Raw genomic sequence first — 22,972 nt, forward strand, 5'->3', positions numbered from 1 at the left:
TTTTCTTGTATGAATTACCTGATGTTTTACAAGATAGGCTTTCTGGGTAAAACATTTCCCACATTCTGAACATGAATATGGTTTATCCCCTGTGTGATTTTTTTGATGTTCGACGAGATGTGATTTCAATGTAAAACGTTTTCCACATTCTAAACATGAATATGGCTTCTCCCCTGTGTGGATTCTCTGATGTCTAACGAGATCTGATTTCTGCGTAAAACATTTCTGACATTGTGAACATGAAAATGGCTTCTCCCCAGTGTGTATTCTTCGGTGTCCACCAAGACTTGATTTCTGAGTAAAACATTTCCCACATTCAGGGCATGAAAATGGCTTCTCCCCTCTGTGATTCTTCTGATGTTGAACAAGATGTGATTGCTGAATAAAACATTTTCCACATTCGGAACATAGAAATGGCCTCTCATTTTTATGAATTCTTGTATGTCTACAAAGACTACATTTTGTCTTAAAATTCTTCCCACATTCAATACAAGTAAATTTTTTTTCTCCTCGAGAAGGCGTATCTGGTTGTTGATCATTTAATGATTGATCTGGTGATGGTTCTTTCGGATTACTGGGACCAGTAGAGATTTCTCTGTTGAGAATGAGCGAGTTTAATGAAGTAATGGTATATTCTTCAAAATCATCTTGTGAGACATTATTATATTCTACTTCATAATCCTGAGAAAAAGGTAAGCGTTCCTCGAGGTTTCTGGTAAAGTCACCTGCTGTAAAGAGAAATATTTCACAATTTTCTTCTATTTCAAAGCATAAGAAATAAGATTTATAAAGCTTAAACAGTAACAGACTATTTGGTATCGTGACAGTATGTTAAGCTATATTATCTGTGTTTTGCAGCGATTCTTAATGTCAGAGGTAAAGTTGACAGTATCTTTTTTTATATGGTGATAAAGATAAAATACAGATTGGCAAGGGTTCTATGTGGAAACTAGAGGAAGACACTGGGTGCAAGGGGCTCTTCGTGGAGATTAGAGGATGACACTGGGTTTCAGGGGATCATGGTGGAACTAGAGGGAGACATTGGGTGGCAGGGACTCTTGGTGGGGTTTAGAGAAAGACATTGTGTGACAGGGGATCAGGGTGGGGTTAGAAGGAGATATTGGGGGTAGGGGTTCTTGGAGGGGTGTAGAGAGAGATATTGGGTGGCAGAAGATCTTGGTGTGCTTAGAAGGCTATATTGGCAACAGAGGCTCTTGGTGATGATTTGACAGAAACACTAGGTGGCAGGGAATTTTGGGTGGGGTAAACGCCATTGAAAAACTGATTTTACTGAAGAATCTAAGTAGAGGCATGATCTTCATGAGCTAAATAACCTTGTTTTAAAGTTATCAATTAAACAAAGCAACTGCCTTGTCCCTCAGAGGGGTCCATTTATATGGGCTTTAATGAGACAAGGACTGCTTCACACTTCCCCCTCCTCCTTTCCTGGAAGCACAGACTAATCACAGTGCTGGTCCCAGCTTCTGTGTCATGACACCAGCAGGAGGTAGCATAGCCATGCCTTCACCTAGTGGACATAATTATTTGCCCTGCAAAATAGAGGAGAGAAAATGATTGATGCTGCTGAAGCCACCTGTGGCCTGCTCCCTCTCCTCTCCATGCTTTTTTGGAGCCAGCTTAAATCGTGAGATCCCTCCAAACTTCTGGGACAACTCCCCAAAATCAGGATAGTCCCACTTGTTCCAGGACTATTAGGAGGTATGTAAATGGACTGCAAAGGGCCCTCTTCCGTCATTGTCTACCCTTACTGTCAAGTACTATCGAGACTATAAAAGTTAATTTGGACCTGCCAACTTGCAGTGTTTAATGACCACCAATCGTCTACATAATTTCCGATTGGCAGTTATTTAGTGACATCTATTGTCCTATGTCATGCTGCTCAATATTGGGGCAGCAAAAAGCTGGCGATAGATTCCCTTTAAAAATGTGTCTGTCTAACACACAGAGTTCATCAGTTTTGGTTTTCTGAGCATAGATATTGATGACCCATCATCAATAACAGTCGTGTGGGTCACACCCACCGAACAGTTGTAATTTGCTCTAGCAGCTGCGGATGTGAGCCCTTTGAATGACGTTGTGCGCAGCAGCTCTGTTCAGAGAGAAGCAGCCACAACAGCTTCAATTCAAGAGAAACAACCTATTAAGTCAGGTTATTGTTTGAGCTAAACGTTTTTTGTTTCTGTCACAAACCACCGGGGGGGTCACTCAGAAATCCCCCGCGCTGGCTACCAGTACGTCACAATCGGGGGGTAACAAGTGGGGGTCACCCCTCCTTTATACCTCCCGACCGACAGACAGAGCACGTGACGCGCTCTCTAGCGCCCCTCTTATAGTCAGGCCAATTATGGAATTGCCCGACAATAAGCAAGGAGGCCGCTATACTACTTATGCCGATTATTGAAGGGTCCCCGGTGAGAGTAAGGTATATATTCCCCCGACCTCCGCGGGCGGAATATATAAAATCTCCCCGAATCTCACTGGCCTCCCCACAATAATCCTTGGCACAATTCGCTGCCACCAACCGATTTACGGTAACTATTAGCCGAACACACAGACGTGGGATTCAAGATCGAGATAACAGAACAGCCCAAGATTAATTATATAATTTAATCAGCCTAAAGCACACTAGAACCTACAATATATACAATAGGGAATCTACAGAATATACATATGTCAGAGTACAGTTACAGATAAAGCATGGTTTACAAACAGGTATGCAATTCAATCAGTTACCTTGTGCGTCTGGCCACAGGGGGGCGCTGTAGACCAGGTTTCCAGGAACTCCCACAGATGTTTCCTACACGTGACCCCCAGCGAAAGAACCCTGGAAAATGGCCGAAGTAGGGTTATCAACCTGGGCAAATCCAGGTCCCCTCCTACCTTAGTGACCTCAGAGGGAGCACTGCTCCACCCCTGGCTTGAGTTATGGACAATCCACAACATGGAATATGGGCCATAACTTTGCCTGGGAGCGTCGTAGGCGGACGCCAATGCTCTCATTGTGACAGTTATGAATTTAGCTACAGAACGAGGGGACTCATGACCTGTCTGCCAGTTCCCCATTGGCTGATATCACGCCTGGGGCATTTCCCAATGTCCTGCTCCCATAAAAAGGGTGTGCCGGCATCGTCCGCATGCGGAGACACCATTTTTATGGTTGCCATATTTATCGGAAATATGGCTTGCGAGATATGAACCATTTTTTACTGGAGTCGTTCTGTCTAGCTAGTTCCATAGCCTTGCTAATGAGATACAACTCTTGTTACAGGGTGACGGCAGGGAGTCATCCTGTGTCCATTGTTCCCACACCACCTCATCTCCATATCACAGGAGATGGCCATGGGATTTGTTGCTAAACCAGTTGTGTGAAGGAAAGGGGGGGTGACACCAGGAGAGGGCTTCCTGACATACTTGAATATCATGATTTATCGTCATATCTCCGGATTTACCTCACACCTCCCCCCTTTTGAGGGCGCTAGGGGGCAGCACACTCCGGTGTTCCCCCGTGCGCCCGTCCGCGACCTCTCCTTGTCGGGACAGCCCGTCTGCGTTACCGTGGTCACGGCCCCTTTTGTGGCGAATGGTGAAGTTGTATTGCTGGAGCGCAAGGCTCCATCGCAACAATCGCCCATTCGTCCCAGAGACGGTGTGCAACCAGCTGAGGGGATTGTGGTCCGTCTCCACGATGAAGTGGCGCCCGTATAGATAGGGTTGCAGACGCTGCAGGGCCCACACTATGGCCAGGCACTCCTTCTCCATTGTGGAATAGGCCACTTCCCTCGGTAACAGCTTCCGGCTCAGGTACAAGACTGGGTGCTCTTGGCTCGCAGAGTCCACCTGGCTGAGCACCGCACCGAGGCCGAAGTCACTGGCGTCGGTCTGTACTACAAACGGCCGCGTGAAGTCGGCTGCCTGTAGCACGGGCGGGCTGGACAGGGCGTCCTTTAGGGCCCGGAAGGCTGTCTCGCAGTCCATTGTCCAATCGACTGCAGAGGGCAGCTTCTTCTTGGTGAGGTCCGTCAAGGGCTTTGCCAGGCTACTATAGCATGGAACAAACCTCCTATAGTACCCAGCGGTCCCCAAGAAGGACATCACCTGCTTCTTGGTCCTGGGGGTGGGCCAGGATGCGATGGCCTCCACTTTCTCAGGCTCGGGCTTCAGTGTTCTCCCACCTACCCGGTGACCGAGGTACTGGACCTCGCTCATGGCCAGCTGACACTTTCCCGGCTTGATGGTCAAACCTGCCCGGTGGATCCGCCTGAGCACCTGTGCTAGATGCTCTAGGTGGTCCTCCCAGGTGGGACTGAAGACGGCAATGTCATCCAGGTACGCGGCCGCGTACCCTTCAAGTCCCTTGAGCAGGGTGTTGACCATCCGCTGGAAAGTGGCAGGGGCATTCCTCATCCCGAATGGCATCACCGTGGACTCGTACAGTCCAAATGGGGTAATAAAGGCAGAGCGTTCCCTGGCCTTGCGAGTCAGGGGGATCTGCCAATATCCCCGGCTCAGATCCATGATGGTCAGGTACTGAGCCCCGGCCAACTGATCGAGCAGGTCATCGATGCATGGCATTGGGTACGCATCGGCGACCGTGACCGCATTGAGCCCCCTGTAGTCCACGCAGAACCGAGTGGTTCGGTCCTTCTTAGGGACGAGAACTACAGGCGAGGCCCAAGCGCTGTTGGATGCCTGGATCACCCCCAGCTTCAGCATCTCGTCAATCTCCTGGCGCATGTGTTGCTGCACCTCCAGGGAGACCCGATATGCTGAACGCCGGATCGGGGGATGATCCCCAGTGTCCACGTGATGGACAGCCAAGTCAGTCCTTCCGGGCTGGTTGGTAAACAACCCCCGGAAGGGGAGGAGGGTGGCCCACAGCTGGGACCGTTGGTCTTCCAAGAGCTGGTGGCCAACCTCCACATCCTCAATGGATCCGCCTGCCCTAACCTGGGCTAGCATATCCAAGAGGGTTTCCGCTTCTCCCTCCTCGGGCAGGTTGCACACGGGGAGCGCACATGCCTCCCGCTCATGATGTGCCTTCATCATGTTCACATGGAAGGGCTTCCGCCTTCCACGGGCAGGGTCCAGGGTGACCAGGTACGTTACAGGGTTGAGCTGCTGGTACACGAGGTATGGGCCTTCCCAGGCTGCCTGAAGCTTGTCCTGTGGTACGGGGACCAGTACCCACACCTTTTGACCCACTTGGTAGGTCCTCTCACAAGCGTTCTGGTCGTACCAACGCTTCTGATCGGCCTGGGCTTGAGCCATATTGTCGTGTACCAGTTGCGTCAAGGCCTGCATTTTGTCCCGGAAGCGCATGACATACTCGATAACCGACACTCCAGGGGTGGCCAAATCCCCTTCCCAAGCCTCTTTCACCAGAGCCAGGGGGCCCCGCACACGTCGCCCGTACAGGAGCTCAAACGGTGAGAATCCTGTTGAGGCCTGTGGAACCTCCCGGTAAGCAAATAACAGGTGTGGGAGATACCGCTCCCAGTCACGCCCATGGGAGTCGACCAACATCTTAAGCATCTGCTTTAAGGTGCCATTAAACCGCTCGCACAGGCCATTAGTCTGTGGATGGTACGGGCTGGCCACCAGATGTCGCACCTGGACTTGCTTACAGAGGGCCTCCATCAGCTGGGACATGAATTGGGCCCCCCGGTCAGTGAGCATTTCCTGGGGAAAACCCACTCGGGAGAAAATCTCCAGCAATGCGGTGGCCACCTTGTCAGCCCGAATGGACGACAAGGCCACTGCTTCTGGGTACCGGGTGGCATAGACCACTACCGTCAGTAGGAAGCGTTTCCCGGAGCTGCTGGGGATGGCCAGCGGGCCGACCAGATCCACAGCCACCCTCCTGAAAGGCTCATCGATGATTGGCAGAGATACTAGGGGGGCTTTGGGGCGTGGCCCCGCCTTCCCCACTCTCTGACAGGTTTCACACGAACGGCAGTAGGCAGCCACATCGGCCCCCATTTTTGGCCAGTAGAAATGCTGGTTTAACCTGGCCTTGGTCTTAGCGATCCCTAGGTGTCCGGCCATCGGAATCTCATGTGCGATCCGCAACAACTCCGTCCGGAACGGATAGGGTACCACCAACTGTCGGTCCCTGGGCCACGCCTCCGGTGAACCCTGCTGGACCGTGGCCCGGTACAGCCGTCCTTGGTCCCAGACCACTCGCTCCGGGTCCGAGTCCGAGGGAGGCTGTGCCGCCTGCTCCTTAAGAGCTTTCAGGCTGTCGTCAGCTTCTAACGCTGCCTGAAACCCCTGACTAGATGTGGCCAGAATCGACGAGACTGTCACATCTTCAGTCAGTACCCCGGGACCTGTGTCCTGGCCTCCACCTGACTCGGCTGCCACTTGGTCAGAAGGGGAAGAGCTATCGGACCTCCGGGAGGCCCCTTGGCTTCCAGCACTCCCACTGCGGGTGACAGCGGCCACAGCCGCTGCGACCGTGGGTCGTGCCTGCTCCTCCTCCGTTCCTGACCAAGTCGCCGGTTCAGGCAGACCTACCTGGCTTCCTGACACCCCGGTTGTGGGGGAACCATGCACCGAGATCTTACCTGGGAGCACTTCCGCTCCTGGACCGGCCCCAATCTCACCTGCCTGTTCCCCTCCTGCAGCAACAGAACCCCGCTGTGAAATCTCTGGGGACCCCACATTTGCTGTGGTAGCCCCCACCCCACACACTGGTCCTCCCCCTGCAGCACCCTGCTCTCTGCTTATCCCTGCAGAGGGCAACAGATCCCAGCTCACAGGCTGGTTACTTGTAGAGGCATTGTCACACCTTTCTCTGACCCCCTCCCCTGTCACAGCTGCAGCTGAGTGTGTGTCTATGGTGTCTATGCAAGCAGAAATATCAGAGTTCACTCCCTCCTCCCTTACATCATTCATAGATAACACATTAACATTGTCCAGAGGCATGTCAGTACTGGCTGAAGGTTCAGCCCTTGGTTGGGGCCCAAACTGGGAGGTTATCTGCCCCAAATCTGTCCCAAGTAGCACGTTTGCAGGGATCCGATCAGTTACCCCCACCTCCCTCACCCCTCGCCCTGCGCCCCAGTCCACATAAATGTCAGCAACAGGCAGCGCCGGGTCAGTGCCTCCAATCCCGGAGACAGCGAGGGTTTTTCCAGGGATCAAGTCTTGGGGGGACACCATCTCAGGCCGCACCAGAGTCACCTCCGAGGCGCTGTCTCGCAGTCCTATGGTCACAGACCGGCCGACGGTGACAGGTTGGAAGCTGTCCAGGGACCTACCACCACCCCCACCCACACAATACACCTTGGGCGGCCCTTGGGACGGGGACGGAGCCGGGGCCTTGGGACGCTGAGGGCACATGGCCTTGAAGTGTCCAGGTAGGTTGCACTGGTGGCACCGTCTTGGCTCTGCCACGGGCCTGGAGAGGGGAGTTGAGGGGGACACCCCCTGCAGTCTAGGGGCAGGTGGGGCAGTCGCAGAATTCATCTTACCCCCTCTCCAGGTGCTGCTGGTGGCTGCTCTCCTGGCTTCAGGAGCCCGATTGTTGGTGTAGTCATCGGCCAGGGCAGCTGTAGCCGTGGACCCCTTTGGCTTCTGGTCTCGGATGAACTGGCGGAGATCCTCAGGGCAGTTCCACAAGAGTTGCTCCGTGATGAACAAGTCCAGGATCTCCGGTCCGGTGGAAAGCTGCAGGCCTTGGGTCCAGTGGTCGGCAGCTCGGGCAAGTGCCCGCCGGTGGTCAGCCCAGGAGTCCTTTGGTCCCTTCTGTAGGCTCCGGAACTTCTTGCGGTAGGACTCTGGAGTGAGGTTGTACTGTTGGATCAGGGCTCGCTTGATGGTGTCGTAGCCCTGATCTGCCTCAGCAGGCAAGTCCCCAAGGATATCCAGGGCCTTACCCCTTAAACGGGGGGTCAGGTATTTGGCCCACTGGTCCTTGTCCAGATGGTGCTGCAAGCAAGTCCGTTCAAAAGCAGTCAAGAAAGAGTCCAAGTCTCCATCCTTCTCCAGCACTGGGAAGTCCTCAACACGGACCTTTGGAAGTTTGGTGTCTCGAAGGTCACATGTGGCTGATGAGGGCCGGAGCTGAGCTAGCTGCAGCTGGTAGTCACGGTCTGCCTGTCGCTCTCGCTCTTCACGCGCTGCCTGCCGCTCTCGCTCCGCAGCCTCACGCTCTGCGTGCCGCTCCGCAGCCTCAGCGTCACGCGCTGCCTGCCGCTCTGCCCTGCGCTCTGCCAGGAGTTCCTTGTAGCCCTTCTGGTCTCCAGCCTGGAGAAGGGCCATAGCCATTTGAAGAAGGCTATCCGAGCCTCCCAGGCTCGGTGGAATGGCACGTGGTGATCTGCGGCACGCTGCGGAGCCTGGTGATTCACTGTCCCTTTCAGAGCGGAGGGCTGGCATCTGGCTCGTTGAGGAACCTTGGGTGAGCTCCTCCTCATCTTGTCCAGCAGTGCCAGGTTGCGCAATGTCCTCGGCAGAACGGTTTTCTGGCGTCGAGCTCCTGGAGGACTCGTGGGCAACCTCCTCATTGCTGTCCACAGCACCGTCCTCCCTCTCTTCGGCTCCTGCCTTAGCATTGGCCAGTTGCATAGCTCTGCTCCTGGTGCCATCAGCCATTCTTGCAGACTTTTGGTCACTGACACAGAACTGACACCTGATGCCTCCACACACCTTACAGTATCTGCACTCTGACACTCTAGTGTTGAGCTAGTCTGAAGACCCCAGCAGCCACAGCTGCTGCAGGCAGTCTTTAGTGTCTGGGAGTATGGGTCTCACACTCACACACACTATTATCTCGATCCCACCGCTATGCCACCAATATGTCACAAACCACCGGGGGGGTCACTCAGAAATCCCCCGCGCTGGCTACCAGTACGTCACAATCGGGGGGTAACAAGTGGGGGTCACCCCTCCTTTATACCTCCCGACCGACAGACAGAGCACGTGACGCGCTCTCTAGCGCCCCTCTTATAGTCAGGCCAATTATGGAATTGCCCGACAATAAGCAAGGAGGCCGCTATACTACTTATGCCGATTATTGAAGGGTCCCCGGTGAGAGTAAGGTATATATTCCCCCGACCTCCGCGGGCGGAATATATAAAATCTCCCCGAATCTCACTGGCCTCCCCACAATAATCCTTGGCACAATTCGCTGCCACCAACCGATTTACGGTAACTATTAGCCGAACACACAGACGTGGGATTCAAGATCGAGATAACAGAACAGCCCAAGATTAATTATATAATTTAATCAGCCTAAAGCACACTAGAACCTACAATATATACAATAGGGAATCTACAGAATATACATATGTCAGAGTACAGTTACAGATAAAGCATGGTTTACAAACAGGTATGCAATTCAATCAGTTACCTTGTGCGTCTGGCCACAGGGGGGCGCTGTAGACCAGGTTTCCAGGAACTCCCACAGATGTTTCCTACACGTGACCCCCAGCGAAAGAACCCTGGAAAATGGCCGAAGTAGGGTTATCAACCTGGGCAAATCCAGGTCCCCTCCTACCTTAGTGACCTCAGAGGGAGCACTGCTCCACCCCTGGCTTGAGTTATGGACAATCCACAACATGGAATATGGGCCATAACTTTGCCTGGGAGCGTCGTAGGCGGACGCCAATGCTCTCATTGTGACAGTTATGAATTTAGCTACAGAACGAGGGGACTCATGACCTGTCTGCCAGTTCCCCATTGGCTGATATCACGCCTGGGGCATTTCCCAATGTCCTGCTCCCATAAAAAGGGTGTGCCGGCATCGTCCGCATGCGGAGACACCATTTTTATGGTTGCCATATTTATCGGAAATATGGCTTGCGAGATATGAACCATTTTTTACTGGAGTCGTTCTGTCTAGCTAGTTCCATAGCCTTGCTAATGAGATACAACTCTTGTTACAGGGTGACGGCAGGGAGTCATCCTGTGTCCATTGTTCCCACACCACCTCATCTCCATATCACAGGAGATGGCCATGGGATTTGTTGCTAAACCAGTTGTGTGAAGGAAAGGGGGGGTGACACCAGGAGAGGGCTTCCTGACATACTTGAATATCATGATTTATCGTCATATCTCCGGATTTACCTCACAGTTTCCTTTTCATTTTTTTGGCCAGCTATATTTTTCATATCAAGATCTGTAATAAAATATATGCACACAATCACTATTTGCAGCAGAAAATCTGGAGTGTTGGCAGGAAAAATGCTACAAAAAAATTTACGGGTGTTCGATTAGTTTTTTGTTTTTTTTCGATTTATTCGTTGGGACAGTAAAACGCTGCTTTTTTCACATGAAAACTGTAAAGTGATGGAAAAAAAATTGGCAAATTTTTTTTTTTAATTTGTATTGCTATGTTCCAAGACCTGGAGCGTTTTCATTTTTTGGTTGATGGCACCCTGTAAGAGATTGTTCTTGCCCCCTGAGCTGACACTTTTATTGATGTAATTTTGTTGGTTGATTTTTTTAACTTCTTGTTATGGTGTTTACTGATAGGGTTAATTAACTTTATATTTTGATGGATCAGACTTTTCGATGGTTCAGACTTTTATGGACATGAAGATAAAAAATGTTTGGTTTTTTTACTCTTTTTTTTTCATTTCTTTATTTTTCGTGAGCGGGAGGCGTTGATTTGAACCGGTGATCATCTGATCACTTGTAACTATATCTTAGGAAAACAGTACTGCAATATAAAGTAAATAGCAGTCTCGTATAAGCTCCAACCACAGAGTGGTCCTCAGAGGACCGCCATCAAGGTCTGTATAATGTGGCTCTGTCAATGGTCGCATGGTAGCTCTACAAGTGGCTTTCACGGAAAGGCTTAGTGCAAGGCATTTCCTTTTACCAGATCCCAGGGGTTGTCCTGGCCTCCATCCTGTAACCCCTCTAAAGTATCTGGACTTACACAGGGCCCCTGAGCTAGGGCCTCAGAGTTAGCTGCTGGACAGTGGTGCAGGCTGACAGGAGTCGCCAGGTAGCTGAGACAGAACCACAAGGGCAACGGCGGTACAAAACCAGGAGATGCAAAAGCAGTCAGTAAACAGGCCGACATTAGAACATGAAACCCATACACATGTCGGGAGCTGGCTGAGCACACAGGACAGAACCAGAGAACAAGGCTATATCTGGCAATAGGCTGAGAGCTTTAGGCCTCATGCGCACACTGCGTTTTTTTCTGCGTTTTACAGGTGCAGAAATATTCCCATCTCCAAATCCCAGAATGAGCAGAGGTTAAATAAGTACTATAGAGGTTATACTGATTTTTTTCCTCACAAAACTATAATCACAATTTACATCACTTTTAGGGTCATTACAAAATGTCTGTCCTACTGTTACTAATCTAAGTGCATTTACTAAAGGCACAATTGTTTTATCTGATGGTCCTTACCATAAAAAAGTAGCAGTTTAGTGGACATTTGGGTGCGCTATACTTCTAAAACTTACTTTTGCTATGAGACCCATTAAAATCTATATTGCTCCCTGGGTGACTGTCTTCTTGTACTTGCTCTGTAATAAGAAAAGCAGGAATACAATAAACAATGAAAAACGTGCAACGCTTATGTATTTAATGGTTATCACTCACCTGTGCCAATATATGTAGAAATGTTCTCTTCCTTGCACTGCTGGCTATCTTCTACATACATTTCACTATCTTCTGAGATTACTTCACATTTAATATCAGTCAGCTCTTCCATCTAATTCTCCATAAAAAATAATAGTGCACAAATTAAAAGACAGTTTATGTAATCAGAAAGAATTGCAAAATATGAGATTTTAATTTTTTTTTTTTTTTTTAAATAAAGTCTGTTTGGAAAGTTGCCTACATTGAGAAAGCAAGTAAGCAATACAACAAAATATTGCTTACTTGCTTTCTCAATGTAGGCAACTTTCCAAACACACTTTATTTAAAATAAATAAATAAAAATCTCATATTTTGTGAAACATGCGTTGGGGCACACACACACTTCAATCTACATCTACCTCAAGGTTTGAACAAATTGCTAATTTTCTTATATCTCTAATCACCACCAATATATTTATATAACTGATATAGTTGTATATGTGTGCCAGATAAACATTTAGAACCTTATATGCATTATTGAACAGACACTCTGATAAGCTTTTATACTACATTGTATCATAGTCCACCACACCAGGTGCTGTTGAACTTATAACAATTTTTTATTTGATATAAAAGAGGGCAACTACATACAGTAAACTCTTGTCTATACAACAAGATTAACTAACCAACCATTGTTCTACCTTGGTAAAAGTTATAGTCACTCTAATGATGATTGTGTGCGGAGAATATATGTGTGTCTGTCTCCATAAAGGAACAGTGTTTAAAATTAATGTTTCAATTGCTTAAGTAAAGATTTTTACATTGTCTGAATTTATACTGAGTGTCATCCACTTACTCTAAATGGATCCTTGATAAGGATTTTCCTTTGTAATGTTTTGCTGCAGTAAAGTCTGTCCAAATCCATCCATATATAAAAATATATATATATCTCTCTCCATATATATATATATATATATATATATATATATATATATACACATGTATATATATATATATATATATATATATATATATATATATATATATATATACACACACACATATAATATATTTATTTATTTTTTTACAGCTCTGGCAAAAATTAAGAGACCTCTGCAAAATTTTTAGTTTCAGTTTCTCTGAAAGCAATGTATTATTTTTTGTTATTTTGACCATTTTCATAAAATAAATTAAACAATTTACATTTCACTCAAAAATATACCTATAAAGAGAATAATCAGAAAAACTGACAATTTTGCAGTGGTCTCTTACTTTTTGTCAGAGCTGCGTATATATGTCTGTTTATTATATATATATATATATATATATATATATATATGTATTATCTACATAGGTGTATAGAGGCCCATTTCCAACAACCACCACTCCAGTGTTCTAATGATACATCGTGTTTCCTGTGTTAGAAGGCTAATGGCTGTTTAGAAATCCCTTGAAAACCCTTGTGCAAGTATGTTAGCACAGCTGAAAACAGTTTTGCTGATTAGTGAAGGTATAAAACTGACCTTCCTTGGAGCTAGTTGAGAATCTGGAGCATTACATTTGTTGGTTCCATTAAACTCTCAATTTGGCCAGAAAAAGATAACTTTCATGTGAAACTCAGTCTATTTTGTTCTTAGAATTCAACGATATGCCAGGCGAGAAATTGCCAAGAAACTGAAATTTCCTACAATGGTGTGTACTACTCCCTTCAGAGGAGAGCACAAACAGGCTCTAACCAGAGTAAAAAGAGAAGTGGGAGGCCGCGCTGCACAACTGAGCAACAGGACAAGCTCATTTAAAAAATCGATGCCTCACAGGTCCTCAACTGGCAGCTTCATTAAATAGTACCCGCAAAATGCCAGTGTCAACGTCTACAGTGAAGAGGCAACTTCGGGATGCTGGCCTTCAGGGAAAAGTGGCAAAGAAAAAGCCATATCTGAGACCAGCTAATAAAAGGAAAACATTAATATGGGCAAAATAACACAGACATTGGACAGTAGAAGATTGTAAAAAAGTATTATGGACAGACGAATCGAAGTTTGAGGTGTTTGAATCACACAGAAGAACATTTGTAAGACACAGAACAACTGAAAAGATGCCTGACACCATCTGTCAAGCATGGTGGAGGTAATGTGATGGTCTGGGGTTGCTTTGGTGCTGGTAAAGTGGGAGATTTGTACAAGGTAAAAGGGATTTTGAATAAGGATGGCTATCACTCCAGTTTGCAACGCCATGCCATACCCTGTGGACAGCGCTTGATTGGAGCCAATTTCATCCTACAACAGGACAATGACCCAAAGCACACTTCCAAATTATGCATGAACTATTTAGGGAAGAAGCAGGCAGCTGGTATTCTATCTGTAGTGGAGTGGCCAGCCCAGTCACCAGATCTCAACTCTATAGAGCTGTTGTGGGAGCAGCTTGATCGTATAGTGCGAAAAAAGTGCCCATCAAGCAAGCCAAGCCAACTTGTGGGAGGGGGGGAAGCATGGGGTGAAATATCTCCAGATTACCTCCGCAAATTAACAGCTAGAATGCCAAAGGTCTGCAAAGCTGGAATTGTACAAAGAGATCATTAAGTGCCAAAAGCAAAGTGTGAAGAGAAAATTATTATTTCAAGTAAAAACCATTATTTGTAACCTCGTCACTGTCTGGACTATATTTCCTATTCATTATGCAACTCAGTTGATAAATAAAAGTATTGTACAGGAAAAAAAAATAATAAATAAAAAAAAAAAATAAAAATATATATATATATATATATTATTATTATTATTATTATTATTTATTATTATAGCGCCATTTATTCCATGGCGCTTTACAAGTGAAAGAGGGTATACGTACAACACATATACACATATACACATACACGTATGCATACAGTACAGACCAAAAGTTTGGACACACCTTCTCATCTCTAGAACAACTATAAAGAGGAGACTTTGTGCAGAAGGCCTTCATGGTAAAATAGCTGCTAGGAAACCACTGCTAAGGACAGGCAACAAGCAGAAGAGACTTGTTTGGGCTAAAGAACACAAGGAATGGAAATTAGACCAGTGGAAATCTGTGCTTTGGTCTGATGAGTCCAAATTTGAGATCTTTGGATCCAACCACCGTTTCTTTGTAGAAAAGGTGAACGGATGGACTGTACATGGCTGGTTCCCACCGTGAAGCATGGAGGAGGAGGTGTGACGGTGTGGGGGTGCTTTGCTGCTGACACTGTTGGGGATTTATTCAAAATTGAAGGCATACAGAACCAGCATGGCTACCACAGCATCTTGCAGCGGTATGCTATTCCATCCGGTTTGCGTTTAGTTGGACCATCATTTATTTTTCAACAGGACAATGACCCCAAACACACCTCCAGGCTGTGTAAGGGCTATTTGACTAAGAAGGAGAGTGATAGGGTGCTACGCCAGATGACCTGGCCTCCACAGTCACCAGACCTGAACCCAATCGAGATGGTTTGGGGTGAGCTGGACCGCAGAATGAAGGCAAAAAGGCCAACAAGTGCTAAGCATCTCTGGGAACTCCTTCAAGATTGTTGGAAAACCATTTCCGGTGACTACCTCTTGAAGCTCATCAAGAGAATGCCAAGAGTGTGCAAAGCAGTGATCAAAGCAAAAGGTGGCTACTTTGAAGAACCTAGAATATAAGACATATTTTCAGTTGTTTCACACTTTAAGTATTTCATTCCACATGTTTTAATTCATAGTTTTGATGCCCTCAATGTGAATCTACAATTTTTAGAGCCATGAAAATAAAGAAAACTCTTTGAATGACAAGGTGTGTTCAAACTTTTGGTCTGTACTTATATATACCCACACACAGTGCCCTGCGAAAGTATTCGGCCCCCTTGAATTATTCAACCTTTTCCCACATTTCAGGCTTCTGACATAAAGATAAATTTTATTTTTTTTTAACCCCTTCAGCCCCGGGGCACTTTCCGTTTTTGCGTTTTTGTTTTTTGCTCCCCTTCTTCCGAGAGCCGTAACTTTTTTATTTTTCCGTCAATCTTGCCATATGAGGGCTTGTTTTTTGCGGGACAAGTTGTACTTTTAAATGAAACCATAAGTTTTACCATATGGTGTACTGGAAAGCAGCAAAAAAATTCCAAGTGTGGAAAAATTGCAAAAAAAGTGTGATGGCACAATTGTTTTTGGGATGTTTTATTCACGGTGTTCACTATATGGTAAAACTGATGTGTGGGTATGATGCCTGAGGTCGGTGCGAGTTTGTAGACACCAAACATGTATAGGTTTACTTGTATCTAAGGGGTTCAAAAAAATTCACAAGCTTGTCCAATAAAAGTGGCGTACGTTTTGCGCCATTTTCCGAAACCCGTTGAGTTCTCATTTTTTGGGATCTATGGCTCAGTGATGGCTTATTTTTTGCGTCTCGAGCTGATGTTTCTAATGGTAGCATTTTTGCGCAGATGCTACGTTTTGATCACCTGTTATTGCATTTTGCGTAAAACTTGCGGCGACCAAAAAACGTAATTTTGGCGTTTGGAATTTTTTTGCCACTACGCCGTTTACCAATCAGATTAATTGATTTTATATTTTGATAGATCGGGCATTTCTGAACGCGGCGATACCAAATATGTGTATATTTATTTTTTTTTAACCCTTTAATTTTCAGTGGGGGGAAAGGGGGGTGATTTGAACTTTTAGGTTTTTTGTTTTTTTTTAATTTTTTAAAACTTTTTTTTTACTTTTTTTATTTTATTTTACTAGTCCCCCTATGGGGCTATAGCGATCAGCAATTCGATTGCTGATCGCTATCTGCTGATCACAGCTATACCGTATACTGTAAACAGCAGAAATAGTCACTTTCTTTTTTCCTCTGCTCCGTGCCGAGGAAAAAGGAAAGTGAAACTTCTTAGCAGCAGGCGTCATCACATGACCCTGTGCTACGATGGCAACCACCGAACGTCACGTGATCACTCACGTGACGTCCGGAGGGGGCGGTGGTAACTAAAAAAACATGGCCGCGCATATAGATCTCGCTGCCAGACTTTGGCAGCGAGATCTAAGGGGTTAATGTTCCGGGTGGAATGCGATTCCACTCGGAACATGTAGGCACACATGTCAGCTGTTGAAAACAGCTGATATGTGTGCCGATCCACGCCGCCTGCCCGCGGCAGGGGGCGGGGCTTACCGGGACACTATCCATGACGGAAAGATCCGTCCATGGTCGTGAAGGGGTTAAACATATTTTATTTGATGTCAGCAAGCACATATCATCAACAAGAGAACAAGTTGTTACATTCCATAAAATGTCTCCAGATCGTACAATGCTTCTGTTACATCATTTTCTTTTTCATTGTCGCAATAATTTCCTCTTCATAGAATTATCTTAACAATAATTTACTTTAACTTAACAAACTAACCTATTTGTTCCCTTCAGTTGGTCCTTTGGATGCTCCCCATCTTCAGTGTCCCTAGTGTCCCTGCAATGTCTTCCACACAATACCAAGACGTGTGTTCAAATGCTTTAATTAACTGGGTGATTTCCGTCTGTGTGAAGCTTTGCTCAATAAATGTTCTCCACTTTTTGAAGAATCTTTTAGTGGACTTCTCCTTATGTTTCTCCGAATCCAGTTTGTCGTACATCATTATTGTTTTTAGGGTATCAACTATTTCTGTATTTCTCGGTGTCTGTCTTATCAGCCAATTCCTAAGTAGGCATTTCTTAACTACCAGCAATACTACGTGTATTACACCTGGAATGTGAGCACTTGCTCTGTCAGTTTCTGTAGGGGCTTCTATACAGTGAAACAAACAGGCCTCAGGGGTGACGGGTATAACTACTTTCCAAATCCTCAATATGTACGCCACCGCTTCCTCCCATACCCCCTCACCTGTGGGCATTCCCATATGCAGTAAAACAGTTTTGCCTTATGGAGTCCACATTTAGGGCAATGGTCCAAGAAATGCACTGGTGAGCTGCTATGTGGTATATTAAAGGCGTATGTTGCGTTGTGTACTAGCTTAAATTGCATCTCCCTCCATTGTTCGTTTATCATTACTTTCTTTTTTTTTTTTAAATTCTTTATTTATACAACAGACCCTTGCAAACCATAAAGCAGTCAGTTGACAAAACAGACAAAAACAGTTCAACAGAGTTTGGGAGAATACATCTCAATACAAAATCACTAACATCTGTGCCCACCCCACAAATTTACAAACGGGTCCGTTCTTTTTCAGTTTTTATCATAGACAAGAAGAAAAGTACCGAAAAGGAGGCAAAAGTGCCTAAAGATGACTCAGACATCTCTGAGCAGTGAAGGGTTCGCACCAGCTGAGAAAAAAGAAAAGGGGGGAATGTAGAGGAAGAGTGGAAAGGGAAAGGGATAAGGCAGAGCGGAAGGAAGGTGGGAAAGGAGGAAGAGAGAGAAAAAGGAAAGAGAAAAAGGGGGATAAGATGAGAGAAGGGGAGAAGGAGGGGAGAGAGTATGGGGAGGGGAGGGGAGAGAAAAAAAAACAAAAAAAACCCCTTTTGATTTGAGGGGGTGGGTTTGCCAGGGGGGAAGGGCCAGCGACAGAGGGGGTACGCTCATCCTACGCATCACGCAGCAGGAGGTCGTATTCACTAGAGAACTTAAATTGCAACCAGGGAAGCCAGATCCCGTGGAAGCGCTCATACCGATCATGCAGGGAGGAGGTCAAGTCCTCCATCTGTAGAAGCTCATTGACCCTGGAGGCCCAGAGGGACAGAGTAGGGGGGGCGTCCGACCTCCACTTCAAGGGGATGCATGACCTGGCCGCCATCACTAGAAAGTGCAGAAGCGACTGTTTGTATGCAGAGACAGACATCTCAGTCAATTGAAGGAGGAACAACTCCGGACCCAGGGTCTGCGTTGTTCCAGTCACGTGTTTAATCACCTCCCCCACTCCGCTCCAGAACCCTCGGAGGGCCGGACACGACCAGAATATGTGCACAAAGTCCCCCTCAGCCGTCCCACTTCTCCAACAGCGAGGGTCTACGCCAGGAAACATCTTGTGTACTCTGGTTGGGACCCTATACCACCTCGACAGGAGTTTGTAATTGGATTCCTGAAGTCTGGAGCTTATTGAGGTCTTATGGGCAAGCGTCAAAATTTTATTCCTTTGCGTATCCGTCAGGGAGAGGCCCAGGTCTTGTTCCCAGTGTGCGAGAATTGTGGGGGGGGGAGGTCGCCAGGGTCCGTCAGCATCCTGTACACCAGGGACAGAGAGTGCCGAAGCACTCCCTCCCGGGTACACAGCGCTTCAAACTCCGTGGGGCGAGCTGTATATAGCAAGTGGTCAGGGAGAGAGCTGATGTAGTGTCTGAGTTGCATGGACCTCCAAACTCCCAACTGTCTCGGGGTCTCGCATTCTGTAAGTGCCCCTAGTGAGGGCCAGCCCCCGTCAGTTATTAGGTGACATGCCCGAAAGCGCCCCCCCCCTCTATCCAGCGACGAAAGACAGGATCCATCAGACTCGGATAAAAATCTGGGGAGCCAATTATGGGTGAGAGAGGAGAGGGGACTGGAAGTAGTAATCTGCGGACCTGTCTCAGGGAACAGCACTCCAGGGTGGCGCCAATTGTGGGATGGTGTCTCAGACTAGCGGGAAGAGGGCTCGATTTCCAAGGGGCTGCGGTAAGACTGATCGCAGAGAAACTTTGTTCCAATGCCACCCAGGGTTTCGTCTTGGCGTGGCGACACCAGTCGATAACTCTGACCATATGTGAAGCCCAGCAGTATACCTTCAGGTCTGGGATTCCCATCCCCCCCCCTCCTCTTGGGTCTACACAGTAAGGAGCGGGAGATTTGAGCTGGCTTGTTGTCCCAGATGAACTTGGTTTGTAGAGCAGCCAGCTCCTTAAAAAAGGAGCTGGGAATCCGTATCGGAAGAGCCTGGAGAAGGTAAAGGATGCGAGGGAGGACATTCATTTTAAAGATGTCACATCTACCAAACCAAGTAAACCAGCCTTTCGCCCATCTCGTACAATCCCCTCTGATAGTCCCAAGGAGGGGAAGAAAGTTCAATTTGAAAAGCGAGTTAGTGTCAGCCGCCAACCGAACCCCCAAGTACCCAAGAGATCCAGAGGCCCATTTAAAGCTAAAAGATGATTGGAGTGAAGTAACCGAACCCGGAGGCAGGTTCACGCTCAGAGCTTCAGACTTGGTCATGTTTATTTTAAAATTGGATAGGCAGGAATAAATCTCGAATTCCCGGAGCAGGTTGGGCAGGGAGACCAAGGGGTTCGTGAGGAAAAATAGGAGATCATCTGCGTAGGCTGCAATTTTGAATTTGTGAACCTCAGTGAGAGGGCCAGTAATGTCACGGTTTCTTCTAATATGACACAGTAGGGGCTCCAGGGTCAAAATAAATATTAAAGGAGACAGGGGGCATCCCTGCCTGGTCCCATTATTAATCGGGAACCTGTCAGAGAGAAGGCCGTTCACCCTGACCGCTGCGATAGGACCACTGTAGAGAGAGCCAATCCAGTTCAACATAGACCTGCCTAGCCCAATCGCTCTCAAGGCCTCCGTCATGAAAACCCAGTTAACACGATCGAAGGCCTTTTCGGCATCTGTGGAGAGGAGCATCAACGGCTGCTTCTCCAGGCGGGCTTTATGGATCAGGTTTAGCGCTTTGGTCGTGTTGTCCCTGGCCTCTCTCCCTCTCAGAAACCCAACCTGGTCCGGATGAATAAGGCCTCCCATCAGAGGTGAGAGCCTGTCCGCCAGGATCTTCGCAAAGAGCTTTAAGTCCGTGTTTAACAGGGAGATGGGTCGGTAACTCGCGCACTGAGAAGGGTCCTTACCCTCTTTCGGGATGACCACTATGGTAGCCGACAAAGTGTCTCTAGGGATGGGGGACAAGCCGCTTGTTGCAACGTTATTGAAGGCCTGAAGAAAGGGAGTATTTAGCGTTGATCCCAACTTTTTATAATAGGCGAGGGGAAGGCCGTCGGGGCCCAGGGCCTCACCCGTTGGGGAGTTTTTGATAGCCTCAAGTAATTCTAGTTCTGTAATGGGTCTCTCCAGGCCTTCTGCATCCTCCGCACGGAGCCCTTGCATTCCTGAATTACTAATATATTTCCTGATCCGCAGGCGTAAGTCTGCTCGGACAGAATTGGTTTTATCTCCATCAATAGAGTAAAGGGAAGCATAGAAGTTACCAAAGGCCGTGGCGATATCCCTGGGCAAAGTCGCTAGCCTCCCACCCGGATTTTGGACCCGCTGGACATAACCCCGCGTTCTTTGTAAACGTAGCGCTCTGGCAAAGGTTCTGCCACTCTTATTCCCGAACTCATAGAAATGTCTCCTGCATTTAACCATGGCACTCTTTGCCTTGTGAGTCAATAGGGTGCGCAGCTCTTCCCGCTTTTGGGTCAGACGAAATCTGGACCCAGGGTCACAGGATCTCTTATGCAGGACCTCTAGTTGGTGAATTTCGGAAAGAAGAGCAGCCACCTCCGCCGCCCGCGCTTTTTTCAGACGCGAACCATGCTTGATAAAAAGCCCCCGCGCGACGCATTTGTGAGCTTCCCATACCATGTTGGGTGACACCTCCCCAGCTGCATTTTGCCCAAAATATTCCGACAAAGCCGATTGGATCTCATCCATGACTGTTGGATCATTTAATAGTGAGTTGTTCAAGGTCCATTGGCCCTGCCTGTCGACGGGATAGTCCAAGGCAAGTGAGATCGTAATCAACGCATGGTCAGAGAAATGAATGATTTCAATTGTCGCTGCCAGCAGGGCGTGGAGGTCCCTGTGGCGGACGAAGAGGTGGTCGAGACGGGAATAACTATCATGAACTGCAGAGTAGAATGAATAGTCCTTGTCTGAGGGATGTAGAAGCCTCCAGGTGTCTATCAGCTGAAGTTCAAGCAGCCCTCGTTTGATACGTTGCGTTGCCCTTTGTGGTAGAAAAGAAACTCCCCCAGAGTTGTCTATTTTAGGGTCTAGGGTGAAATTGAAGTCCCCTCCTATCACTAAAGTGCCTTCAGCAAAGTCATCTATTATGTCAAGGAAGCGTAAGAACGTTGTGCATTGTCCTGTGTTTGGCAAGTATATGGCCGCAAATGTGTATAATTGGGAGGCGATGCGCCCCTTCACCAGTAGAAGTCTCCCCTCCCCTTCAGTCCTTGACTCCATTGTCTCCCATTGTAGTGAACCTGCTATTAGTATACTGGTTCCCCTGGATCTGGGGTCGGGAGAGGGGGAGTGAAACACAACCGGGTACCTTTTGTCCGAGAGCTTATATGGTTTCTCCAGGCTGTAGTGAGTCTCCTGCAGGAAAGCAACTTGTATGCGGCTCCTCCACAGGAGGTTCAGGAGAATTGAGCGCTTCCCGGGATCATGCAGTCCCCTCACATTCAATGAGCCAATGCGTAACTCAGAGCAGGTTTTCTTCATCACTGTCTGACCTTAGCCCCTGGGGGGAAGGAAGAGAGGACAAAGAAAAAAAAAAAAAAAGAGGGCGGGGATGGGGAGAAGGAGGAGTAGCTTTGGATGAAGGAGAGTGAGCAAGGGTTTAGGGAGGGGGTAGAAGGGGAGAGAGTGTGTCCGCCCTGCTAGAGGGAGAAACGGGAACTAACGAGGAGTCAGGGGGAAGAGAAAAAAAGAAGTACAACCGAGACTAGGGAAAAAGATAGAAGAGAAAGAAAAAAAAAGGAAGGAGAGAGAAAGCACACAGGGTATAGAAGCTCACACAAAGCTCGCAGACCTGGGACCAGCCGTGGGTCCACAAGGAAAATAGGAAAGCGGGTACGAGTATGGAGTCACGGAGGGGCCAAAGTCCGGGCCCAGCTATAGAAAGACCGGACTTTACATCCCGGCGCTCCAGCTGGCGCCAGGAAAAGTTCCCCCCCCCACCCCCCCCGGCCGCACACAACACAAAGATAATTACATATGAGAGAAACGACCTTAAACTTTGAACCCTACAGCACCTAGAAGGTAGCCATTGTGCACATGTCAACATACACTACTGTATAGATACCAAGGGGCTCAATGATCAGGCGGGATCAGCCCCGCTCATCCGACGAGGAGGAAGGGCCACCCCCCCACCCCTCTCCCTCCGCCTCACAGGGGTCGGGGGGTCCCAGGCGAGCTAATCCGGGACAGACATCTCGTCGATCCCCAGGAATGTAAACAGACCCGTTAGATCTGACGGTCTCCTCAGAAAATAGACGGCAGTCCCTTTGCGGGCTATAAGATGGAAGGGGTGTCCCCAGCGATAGGTGGCGCCCGCCTCTTTGATTCGGAGTAAGAGCGGTTGAAGTAGCCTCCTCATATATAGGGTGCGACTGGAGACGTCTGGAAACAATGATACAAGTGCACCGTCCATCTCCATTGGGCCATGTGCCCATGCCCCTTGGAGAATCCGCTCCTTATCTCCATAATAATGGAGACGGCAAAGGACG

General features: G+C 47.8%; 1 protein-coding gene across 1 annotated transcript in view; it reads right to left on the bottom strand.

The window, feature by feature from the left end:
* Positions 1–22,972, bottom strand: part of LOC142312714 (uncharacterized) — a 357,223-nt gene that overhangs the window by 300,762 nt on the left and 33,489 nt on the right. Inside the window, 3 exon segments of the mRNA XM_075351702.1 lie at positions 3–728; positions 11,449–11,511; positions 11,588–11,699. Of these exon segments, the coding sequence (XP_075207817.1) occupies positions 3–728; positions 11,449–11,511; positions 11,588–11,699 (901 nt within the window).

The sequence above is a fragment of the Anomaloglossus baeobatrachus genome, chromosome 5 (assembly GCF_048569485.1).
Source record: "Anomaloglossus baeobatrachus isolate aAnoBae1 chromosome 5, aAnoBae1.hap1, whole genome shotgun sequence".
In the NCBI taxonomy this organism is placed as follows: domain Eukaryota; kingdom Metazoa; phylum Chordata; class Amphibia; order Anura; family Aromobatidae; genus Anomaloglossus; species Anomaloglossus baeobatrachus.